At 39.7% G+C, this 12,485-nt stretch overlaps 1 protein-coding gene across 5 annotated transcripts in view; it reads left to right on the top strand.

The window, feature by feature from the left end:
- Positions 1–12,485, top strand: part of LOC147034400 (mannosyl-oligosaccharide 1,2-alpha-mannosidase IA-like) — a 106,507-nt gene that overhangs the window by 16,212 nt on the left and 77,810 nt on the right. For all 5 annotated transcript variants that reach the window (XM_085882342.1, XM_085882344.1, XM_085882355.1 and 2 more), the window contains exons 3-7: positions 6,289–6,407; positions 9,542–9,622; positions 10,127–10,221; positions 10,421–10,544; positions 12,130–12,223. In XM_085882342.1, coding sequence (XP_085738468.1) covers positions 6,289–6,407; positions 9,542–9,622; positions 10,127–10,221; positions 10,421–10,544; positions 12,130–12,223 — 513 coding nt within the window. The remainder of the gene's footprint in view (positions 1–6,288; positions 6,408–9,541; positions 9,623–10,126; positions 10,222–10,420; positions 10,545–12,129; positions 12,224–12,485) is intronic.

The following is a 12,485-nucleotide window of genomic DNA, read 5'->3' on the forward strand; positions in this document are numbered from 1 at the left end:
ATTGTTTGCACTTTTGTTTGTGTGTTTGTGCATTTGTACCTTTATTCTTTCACGGCCGAACGATAGCACCTTGAGGCCCCAAATTTTTGGTGGAGCTACTTCAGAATCTCAGCAATGTTTTAAGCTACCACACCTTGGCCATTTTGAGGCCAAGGCCACCTTGGCCAATATACACACTCTAAAGTGTATATTGGGATGTGGGGTCATGCAGTGCTGCCACAGGCAAAAGGTAACCATCATGAGGCCAATATAACTCTATAGCTTTTCAATGTTCAACACATCCCGAAACTACTGCCAGGAAAAAGCTCACCCATCCGAACAGCGCCGGGTATCACACCTCTCCCCCACCCCACTGTCAGCGCTGGATAGCCCCTCTTAGTTATCCATATTAATCACCAACTTCGGGTGAAAAATGACACAATGGTTCAAAATGTCTTGAGGCTTATACAAAAATTCCAATTCACAACCTGAATGAACTAACAAAAAATAATTATTTTATTTTTTATTTAGGTACATGTATTCCATTGTGTTTTTAACATGGCACAAGGTACAGGATGTCGATGGTAAATGTTAGTGATTGCCTATTACATTTGTGACATGGACTATGATATAGTAATGAGTGACCTGAATATGCAAATTACTGCTGTAGCTCACTTTTCAGGTAAACTAGGCATGCCTCTCATTGCTTCGCTGACAGGTTTAATGAAAAGGCAGCATGTTGTGCTTCACAAACATATTGCATGTCTATCTGTGAATCTCAATGAGGGTGTAAAATGAAGTAAAACACACGAAAAAAAGGATATTTTATAAGAAGTTATTGTTGTTGTTTGTCTGCTCGTTCCGTGTACATTTTTTATTTGTATATATATATATGTATATATATATATATATATATATATATATATATATATATATATATATATATATATATATATATATATATATATATATATATATATATATATATATATATATATATAATTTATTTTTTCTTTTTATTATTATTATTATTTTTAATTGCTTCAAGAAATATAGCTTTATTTCCTTTTGTGTGTTCCTTCTGGGTCCTTGTAAAGGGTACCTACTGTAGTAGAATAATAAATGTTACCATTGGAACCGCTACATTGAAGCTTGAGTCCCGCTTCTTCTTCATCAATCAGAGAAACCTGGCTTTTAAAATACGCAAATCCGTGGTTAAACGTATTGTTGCAGGCCAGGGGTCGGTGGCGAGAATCACCATGAGGTGGGGATGGCTACGTTGTCTCCACCAGATTCCCCGGAATTGTAGGCCGTCGCTCCGGATAATTCCGTGACGCGGCGGGTCACTGAACCGATCGTGGTCGCCAATATTTCAACCGCGTAGTGTAGGGTCTATCTGTCTATAACCAATTTACCTAATTAACTACGTTTCGATTTCGACTACCGGGGAAACCACGCCCTCGGCACGTCTTGCTCGAACCGGGTCACTCTACCGACTGCGGTAGAGTTCCAACTACCGACTACCAACTCCGATTCGGGTGCAGCCGAGCAGAAACTGCCAAAGCCGTGCCGACTGGAATGAATGGATTATCGGGTATAAAAACCCAGCTAAACTCAGATCCGAACCATGCTGGACCAATGCAAGAAGGTACGGAAACGAAATGGGGACATTTCTAACAAGTTTTATTTACAGTAAAAGACAAAGGCAAGACTTAACGCGAATATGCAAGCAAGGAATATTTACAATGATCCAAAAACACTTAATCAGTTCTACTGAAAAGACGGGCGTACACTCAGACACACACACAAATTAAATAAACCCAGAGTTCTTTATTGGACCCTCGCAGCCGAGGAGAGAGACGAGCTGGGGGTCAGAGTCCGGCTGGGTACCTGACCGTCGGAGGAAGGGGGTGCTTTGCAATGCGGCACCTGACAATGGTCGCTGGTGTGGAACTCGAAGTTCGTGGCGGAGCTCGGGTTGTGATTGGCCAGGGTCCACGGAGGGGGGTAGGGGGTCGCTCTTTCCTTCTTTGTAGAGGACCAGCAGAGACACGTTCGCCACTTCGGCGACCTTCTGCTCAACCCTCGTGATAGCCCTCGTAACAACCACTGTTACCACCCCTTCGTAACCCCTTCGTAACAGCAAAAACCCACCAAAACTCTGCTCTCAGAGAGTGCTCGGCGATTTTTTTTTTTAACCTCCTCAACGGGGAGGGGCCCTTGGTGAAACACACCTCGCTGTCCACCTTTGATTGGACAGGGTCCTACGGCCCACTCTTCCGGGGCGGTGCCTTGGCCCCTGCCGGGAAACCTCAGTCACTCTTCCACGCGGGTTCATACTTGACGAGCAACAGTATCAATGTTGTAAAAGCCGTCGTGAAAGAGTTGCTACGTTTGTGGGAGCCGAGAAACCGGAACCACGAGATCTTGCCTTGGCACGTCAGGGTGCGAGAAGGCAGCTGGTTGGTGGTGGATCGTGATGGGCCGAGGGGTCATGCAGATGGGGTGGTTGTTAGATGGCTTGTTAGATTTAATAACCTAACTAAAAGAAACTGCAACGCACACCTTTGATTCTCCCACAAGACAAAAGGAAGGGGATCTGACTACACACATACTTAACGACATAACTGACTTTTATAAAGTAATATCATATAAAAACAATCTTTGAGGGAAGGATGTTCACATTACAGTCTTCAGCCATAGTAGTATCATTTTGCCTCAAAGATTTTACATTTCTCATCGAACTGTACTTTTTGTTCCTGGTACTTTCCATAAATGTTGTCGAAGTGATAGAATATGATATTTTGAGAATGGATCAAATTCCCATTTAGATTGGGATTCCTCAAGGCTCAGATCTTGCAACACTGCTTTTTCCGTTTATCTTTCACTCCTTGGGAAACACCATTTGCTGACAAATTGCTTTGCATTGTCATGCTGATGATATCTAAGTGTATATGATCTGTCTTTTGATCCAACAAGTCCTGCTTCGACTAGTTCCTTCTCCTTTTGTTAGTTTACTGTCAAATTGTGGCGAAACACCAATTTTCTCAAGTTAAATGAGAATCTTTATAGCTGTTCCCCATATGTTTTTAAGAAAACCTGCTACTACAACTACTACAACTACTGCTTCTTTAACGGCTCCAATTATTCCCCCATTTGGGGTTGGCCAGGGAGTGTTTTTGGCCCAAATCTTTCACGAACTGGCTGATCAGGTCTGTGATTCAACTGAAGGTGACAGGAATGTAGAATTTAGTCATGACACCAGCAATAACTGACCTTTTTGCAAAGGACACCCTCGGATTTTCAACATCCAGCAACTAATGCTGGCAGATGAAACGCCCAGTTTAACATCCATCGGAGGAACGACCCACACTGATGAATCGCCTTGTCTGCGAAACACCAGGTGATAGTTTATAGCAGGGTTGAGATTAAAACCCAGGCCAGAGACAGCTCAGAGGTGAGTGCAAATACCTCCATGCAATCGTGCCAACCCTACATTGACAATGGGTCAACATAATCCTATTCCTTGTGACCAAATCTGAAATTTTAGAATTTTTTGGGGCTTCAACATTATGTTTTGATACTTGTATTCACAAAACATTGAAATCTACACTGTACTAGTTGCACAATATTGCGAAAGCTCCATTCTTTTATTGTTTCGAGAACAGGTTCTGCAATTTTAATCTGCTGTTGAATCATTCCTCACCTTGATTATTGCAACTCGCTATTCACAGGTCATCCTAAGTCTTAACTGCCTCATCCTCGTTTTGTTCACATTATGCCTCGATAATTGTTACACAGTCATGCAAGTTCCATCAACATCACACCCATTCTTAAGGAGCTTAATCGGTTTCATCCTATTCAACAATTAATCGTTCACAAAATACACTTGTCTTTAAGCTGTCTCATCTGGGTTTGAATCCAGACATCTATAAACTCTCATCCCAGTGTTTCATAGGAGGGAGAGGCATCATTACATTTGCGATCCCTCAGATGAACGTTGAACCGGGTGTCCGTCTGCCAGCATTAGTTGGTGGACAGTAAAGATCCCACAGTGTTTTTTGTGACTCCCAGTGAGTTTGCATATTTTTTGCCGTCATTCAAAACAAATTACAAATTTTTCTAACTGACAATGGGGCAACTGTGTCTGGGAACCAGCCCCGCTTCCAGCAATGATGCAGCCAGCAGCCACATGCTGTATTCAAAATTATGATGATTTGTACAAAATCATGCTCGTCGCTCGGCCATTGATAGCCTGACTGCACCATATCTTTAGACTTGTGATCCCTTCTGTTTTATTTTCACCTCTTGGTGCCCTTGCTGTGCCTTTTGCACGATTGAAAACTGAACTGTCGGTGATTGTGATTTATTTTCCAAGTATGCTCCCCAGCTTTAGAACTCTTTCTCTTCACATTCCCTTTGTTTTACAAACCTAAGTAAAGACTTCTTCCTTCACAGGCTTTTGGGTAGTCTACCTTCTTTATTCATTTTAACTTTCCTTACTTCTCTTTTTTTTAAATTTCTTTTCCCAGTGAAGTGTTATTACCTCCACCACCGAAGGTGAAGGAGGTTATGTTTTCACCCCTCTTTGTCTGTTGGTCTGTCTGTCTGTGTGCAGGATATCTCAAAAAGTTGTGGACGGATCCAGATGAAATTTGGTGGACACGTTGGGTGTGTGACAAGGAAGAACTGATTGGATTTTGATGAAGATCTGGATCCGGATCCGATTACTATAATTTTTAAGTGATTCTTTACCACTGAGAGAGAGGGCCAAAATGATATATAGCACGTTATCTCAAAAAGTAGTGGATGGATTCGGATAAAAATTGCTGGACAGGTTGGGTATGTGACCATGACAAATTTATTTGATTTTAGTGAAGATCCAAATGCGGATCTGGATACGATAATTAGTTAATTTTTAAATTATTCTTCACCATTGAGAGATAGGGCCAAAAACGATATAGTACTGTACAGCATGATATTTCAAAAACGTATTGGGCCTGATATGTTCTTGTGGATCAGGCATTTCGTGGCGGAGGTATGCGCTCGACCGAGTGTCCTAGTTCTAACTGTAGCTGGTGTATTTTCTATTTATCTATTTTTCGTTTTTGTTTCGTCTTTTTGCTCAGCATCTTGTGTTGGTTTTTTTTTCATGAAAGGTGCTACCATGGAGTATGGATAGTACTCCATATGTAGGGGTGGTATGGGAAAAATATAACAACTACAGTGAAGTTGATTGCACACCATCGCAAATCCCCATGCTTCCCACTGAAAGCAAAGTTGAAAGATAGCATTAAATTCCACCAGAAATGACTATCAAATTTTTAGTTGGTTTTCTTAAGTTTTTGACTCCTGTGACTCTAAGTACCCACCACAGGCATGAATCGGGGATCAAATCCAAAATATTGTTACATATTTCTTGCGTCCCCTAATGTTGATTGCATTTACAGTTTCATTTAAAATGTTTAAAAATTTGCTCATAATTGCATTTTTTGGTATTTGACCTTTTGACCCCACCTCAGGAGGTGGGACTAAAATATTACTGCTCTTACACCTTCCTGCCATGTGTTGATCATAACTACCAAGTTTTGTGAATTTCTGCACAACTATTTAGGAGGACATAGCGTGACAGACAGACAGACGGACAGACAGAAGGAAAGGCAGATAGAAATGTGGACGGAGCCGATGACAATACCCCCTTTTTTTGTTTGTTCTTTTCAAAAATCATGGAGATAATAATGTGATTGATTGGAAATGTACAAACATCAGCTTAGCTTTGATTGGGGGACTGAAAGGAAGGTTTAGAGTGTCGGTTTTTGTGTTAGTGACGACCTGGGTTTTTTTGTTTTTTTAATGCCAGCTGTGATGAGGTTACAAACCGGAATACTCTGCTTGGTGCACATGAGCAAATGGACGTGTTGGGATATGCGTTGTGAGTTTTGACTTTGAAAGCTGAGTGAGGAAGTGTGATTTGCCTTGGTTGGGAAAGGTATTCTTGGTTTGTTTGGGGGGAAGGGGTGAACGGAGAAAATATATGGGTGAAGAAGCACTTTTTCTCAAAGAGAAAGAAAATGTTGAGTTGGCTGGTCGATATACATGATCGACAATGCATAAATAATCTATTAGAGCTTTTGAGCAAGGCCTTAGAGCACGTTGAAGCAAACCAACAAACCAACAAGGAGATATGTGAGTACATAGAAGTAAAAGAGTAATTGTGAGCCAGCGTGTGGGTATTAATGTTTGTTTTATTTGTTTGCAAAAGTTGCTGTGTTCGGCCGTGTGCCTCATGTGATGCTGATTGTTGTGCAGGTAACACTCAAATGGGCGCCAGTATCGTGGACGCATTAGACACACTGTACATAATGGAACTGCACGAGGAGTTTGCACAAGCCAAAGAATGGGTGGAAAAGAACCTGGACTTCAACGTGGTAGGCGAAAATTGAGAATGTGCTTGGTGGATTGAGGATGTTTGGGGGGGGTGGTGAGGGTAGCAGTGTAGGTCAGTAATGGGAAGTTGGTTAAAGGGAGGTGGTGGAGGGAAATATGTGTACATTTTAATGTGCCTGGAGACTGATAGATAAGTTTGTGTAACTTCTTCTGAGGAGAGTATATAGGGGTTGAGAGGGCTGGTGTACGGGAGAGTAATTTTGAAAGAGAGGGTTAACCGAGGACTGGTTTTGAAAGATCTTGAAAGGAGGCAAATTGATGTCGCAACATGTTTATATAATTATATATATATATATATATATATATATATATATATATATATATATATATATATATATATATATATATATATATATATATATATATAGATATCATTACGCATCTTTTTTGTTTAGTATCACATTAAAGCCTTTGGTTGTATAGTTTCCTCTGCCCACCGAAGGTGGATGGAGGCTATGTTTTCACCCCTGTTTGTTACTTCTGAAAATCGACGATTTTTTTTCAAGTAAATTGGTTGGTCCTGTGCGTTATTTTGTTTGTCTGTTTGTCTGTCAATCACCTACAAATCACAATTTTAAACATATCTTCACGAAACTTCACCACCCAGTATAGTTCGTCATAAGCAAGAAGCCTAGTGTTCTTGAGGTCAAAAGGACAACATGGGCCAAAGGTCAACAACCTTGTCAAGTTTTTTTTTTTTTTTTTTTTTTTTTTTTTTCCATCCAATTGACTTGAAATTTGAAGAGGATTTGCATATCAGGTTACTGAACTCAAAAATAATTGGTTGAGGTCAACATAGGCTGCATTTCTAAAATTTTCAATTTTCATCCAAATGACTTTAAATTTGAAAGGGATTTGCATATTTGGTCACTATATTCAACCACCAATTATTTTAAACGGCAACATAGGCCGACTTTCTAAAATTGTCAATTTTCATCCAATTGACTTGAAATTTGAAGAGTATTTACATATTTGATCACTGATTTCAACCCCCAATTATTTTTGAGGTCATATTTGTTTTTGGTATTTCACAATGGCGTGCTTTGCACAACGTCTTTCTTGTTTGTTTGTTTGTGTGTTTGTATGTCAATCGCCTACAGGTCACAATTTTAAACCGATCTTCACGAAACTTCACAAAATGATAAGGTTGGTCATATGCAAGAGGCCTTTTGATTTTGAGGTAAAAAGGTCAACATAGGTCAAAAACTTAGGTGAAATTTTTTGAAACAAAAACTTAGGTCATTTTGCATCTGATTGACTTGAAAGTTGAACAGGATTTGCATATTGGGTCACTGAATTGGGAAACCAACTATTTTTGAGGTCAAAGGTCAACTCAAGGTCAAACTTAATCTGAAAAAATCCTCAATTTTCATCCTATTAAATTGAACATTAAACGGCAATTGCATAGTGCATCACTGAAAGTGATAAAAAAATAAATTCTTTTTTGGAGGTGAAAAGGTACAGGTCAACTTTCTGAAATCATTAATTTTCTTCTAAAAAATTTCATCCAATTAACTTGAAATTTGAATAATAATTGCATATTGCATTATTGACATGGCTATTCAATTCATTTTTGAGGCCAAAAAGTCAAAGGTAGGGATTTCTCAAATTGTCATTTTTCCATCTGACTTCAAATTTGAATAATAATTGCATATTGCATCATTAAATGGTTATTCAATTAATTATTTTTGAGGTGAAAAGGTCAACTCGAGGTCAAGTTTGTAAAATCGATTTTCATCCGATTGACCTGTACTTTGATTAATACAGTCACTTTTAATCCTCATGAAATGGACAATTTGATGTATCCATTGCAACTTTTTTTTTTTGGTGGGGGGGGGGTGGATTTTGCAGGTATCATGTTTGTTAGTGTGCAGGATATCACAAAACATTGTGGACGGATTCAGATGAAATTTGGTGGGCCGATTGGGTGTGGGACAAGGATGAATTGAGTAGATTTTGGTGAAGATCCGGAGACTCAAATTTTTAAGTGATTCTTCACCATTGAGAGATAGGGCGAAAAACGATACATAGCACGATATCTCAAGAACATATGGACCGATTCAGACGAAACTTGGTGGACAAGTTGGGTGTGTGACAAGGACGAATTGATTCGATTTTGGTGAAGATCCGAATCTGGATCCAGGTGGAGGTATGCGCTCTACCGAGTGGCCTTCAAGTTTAATATGTGGTGCATGACATTACGTTGACTTTTGACTTTTATTGAAGCATTATAAATCTGTCATGCTATGGTGCTTCTTCATGTGTATATATATATATATATATATATATATATATATATATATATATATATATATATATATATATATATATATATATATATATATATATATATATATATATATATATATATATATATATATATATATATATATATATATATATATATATATATATATATATATAATCTGTGGTTAGGGTGAGCCTCCTTATTGACCACACACACTAAACACTGATTTTTGTAATCACCACATTCAACAAGATTTCCAACATAAACTAAAAGACTTGTGAGATTGGCTCCAGGGTTCCCTCAATGGCCTTTATCACCGGGAGTAATTTGTGTATGTCGGACAGGCTTGACGAGATTCGGTGGTGTAATGGTTGAAGTGTCCGTTTTGGGTCTAGGAGGTCGGTCGGTAGTTCAAAGCCTGGCCGAGTCATACCAAAAACTTTAAAAAATGGTTCTGGTGCTTCCTTGCTTGACGCTGAACATTTAAAAGGATGGAGCATGGCAATAACAAACCACCCAGTGTAACCCTTGCCAAGAGACTGAAGCATCAACACTCTGTAAAGAGTATGGTACATCAAAATCAAATCAAAAGACAGGCTCAAGAAGTCACCAGCCTTTGGAAACCATTTGCCTGCAATGTGTTCCACTCTCCCAGCCCCAGATACTTCCAGATTTGATGCACTATGCTTCTAAAACAAGCACATTCCACATAATTGGGACCTCACCAGTAGTTTCAATGTTGAACCGATTGTCCATATTTATTATCTTGGAAAAGATTGTTTGGTTGTTTGTTTTTCCCACCCTACTTTGCCCATTGGTGATAATTCTCAGACATATCGACTTTTCTTTCTGATCCATGTGTCACAGAATGCTGAGGTTTCCGTGTTCGAGGTGAATATTCGCTTTGTTGGTGGTCTCCTGGCTGCTTACTATCTCTCTGGAGAGGAGGTGAATGCTCCGAGCCTTCGAATGTAACCCCATTCTCCATCCTGTGCAGGGTTTCCAGGCAAAAGTCATTCTACCAATGTCATCTTGTACATGGGAAGAGGGATAAGAATCAGGCTTTGCAAAGCAGTTTTGCTTGTTGTTGTTGTGTCTGGTTTTGAAAATGGATAGCAAAGTTGAGAAAGGAAGTAAAAGGGTGGAGGGCAGGAAAATGTCAGAGTGATGACTTCACATCATGTGAAGCAGACAGAATGCTGATTTGCAAAAGTTCTTGCATGTCTGCGCCATCACCATGTTAGTTATTTCATGTTTGTTTATGGAAGGCTTGTTGAACCGCTATGTTTCATCTCTAATACATGCTTCTGCAGAAATGACATAACGTGAAAACAGGTTTGGTTACCTGGTTAGTACTCTGGCTTGGCTGCATTATATTGTTTTTTTTTTCTTGCCTGGATGAACCGCATCACTCGGAATTGATCTTCCACGTTCACTCATATATGTGCTCAGGTATTTAAGTTGAAAGCAGTGCATTTGGCAGAGAAATTACTTCCAGCGTTCAGGACACCTTTGGGCATCCCATGGGCTCTACTAAACCTCAAAAGGTTTGCTTTTGATTACTTGCCTTGTTTGCTTTTGTTATGATGATCTTGCCTGTGCATTGATGTGACCATGTGGTGGCATATTCTAGGATTAAATCGCTAATCATACGTGTGCATGCAGTTTTTAACTATAATTTGATGTTGGCCAAACATTTAGCCTGATGTGAATGTCAGTTTGTTTGTTTGTTGCTCTGTGTGACAGTGGTGTCGGCAGAAACTGGAATTGGGCTTCATCTGGGTGCAGCATTCTGGCAGAGTTTGGTACTCTGCATCTCGAGTTTGCTCACCTCTCCTTTCTCACCGGTGACCCCGCATACATTAACGCGGTGGGTTCCCACCGCTCACTGCTCCCTTGTTACCCTCGCCGAAGGAGAGGGTATTGCGTTTGGGTCTGTTTGTCTGTCTGTCTCTGTCTGTTTGTTTGTCCATACAGAACTTTCGTGTTTTTCTCCGCAACCGCTTGTCGGATTGAGACGTTTCACCATTGGTGTGACGACTCGTGTGGAATGATTTAACAATTATGACATCATAGGTCATTGGAAAAACTTTGGACCTCTTTATCTGAAACCACACCCAGGCACAAATTGAAACTTGGCACATATGGGGAATGTCTGATTTTTTTTATATTTTTTATTTATGACGTCGTAGGTGCCTTCGTTGTGCTGTGATAATTGCATATGTCGTATGCTACATCTGATCAGTATGAAAATTTTGAGGGTCATCTGGGGATAAAATAGTATACAGAAATTATTTTGATGATGTCATTGGTCACATGATTTGACAGTCATGTTTGTTTTTTTGTTTTTTTTAGTTTTTTTTAACATTCAAAAATCATCTTCTCTGAAGTGGCTGAACAGATTGAGGTGAAACTTAAGTATTACAGCCTATCAATGAGGAACAAAAGGTTCACACATATGACATCAGAGGTCACATGGGTTGGCAGCCATTATGGATTTACCCTAAAACCTATAAAAATCTTCTTCTCCAGAACGGCTGGACAGATTGAGGGGAAACTTCACACAAATGTTCCTCAAGCCTTGGGTGTACAAGTTTAAGGAATGATTGATAGGTCACATGGTTCGGCAGCTATATTGCATTGAAGAAAAATATAAAATAATGTTTTCTCTGCAACCGTTTAATCAATCGACGTGAAACTTCACAGTTATGATCTCGTAGTGATGGGGAATACATGTTTTAAATTTCAACTTTATTGGACACATGATCTGGCAGCCAGAATTATTTATATTTTTGATTTAGAGGTTTGGGGTTTTTTATTTTTTAGATTTTTTTATTTTTTGAATAAGGCTCACTTGGCTGTGCCTGGATGGGTTTGAGGGTAGAGTAGTATCAGCTGAAATGTGAATCCTATCCAGGTTCCTCCTGATGACTTCATCTTTGCTTTTTGCTTGTTTGGGTTCCTTCTGATTACTCCAATGCAGGACTACATGTTTGGTCTTCCATTTGATTTGAATTTAATTTGTTTTAATCTCATTCTAAATTCAATTGAATAATAATTATAAACATCATGGGTCAGGGTCAGGTGTCCAATCAAAGGGGGGTTGCATCAAAGCAGGACGTGTTGGTACCCGGTCATCACTGCCAGTAGTTATAAAGTGGCAGTTCTAGTTATGTTTCTTATTTATTATGTAGCACACCAGGATACAAATGCCACAAAATACACCACACAAAACTACACAAACACCACACAACACAGCACACAAAATAAGTCCTGGCAAGGTCTGCGATCTCTCATTGCTCTTTTTCTTGTTTTGTTTTGTGAATGATCTGGTCATTCTTAATTGGTTCTGATCTTTCATTCTTCTTTTGTTTTGTTAACTCTGAACTCTGTCCATCTCTATACCCCTCTGCCCTCCACTTCTGACCCTTCCTCAATAACTTAAACATCCCAAGGTGCTGAATGTTCGGAAGGTTCTACAAAAGATGGAAAGGCCTAATGGTCTGTATCCCAACTACCTTCATCCACGCACAGGCCGCTGGGGACAGCGTAAGTCTTTTTTTTTTTTTTTTTTTTTGTATACCTTGGTCGAGGCTCGTATGAGAGCTAACACACAACTCACAGCAAGGAGGCATGAGACAAGAGGGGCGGGAGTGGAAGGGACAAATCATTGGGGAACAGACACAGGTGAACTGTGGAAGGGAGAGGGATGGGGATGGGACGGGGAACATGGCGAGGAGAAGATGGACATTACAGGGACTTTCAGGAAGGAAAGCAGGAGAATTGAAGGAAGTGGGCTTGGGTGGATTAT

This window comes from Eptatretus burgeri, chromosome 1 (genome assembly GCF_056783735.1).
Source record: "Eptatretus burgeri isolate ZD-2024b chromosome 1, Ebu_testis_v1, whole genome shotgun sequence".
NCBI classification, from domain to species: domain Eukaryota; kingdom Metazoa; phylum Chordata; class Myxini; order Myxiniformes; family Myxinidae; genus Eptatretus; species Eptatretus burgeri.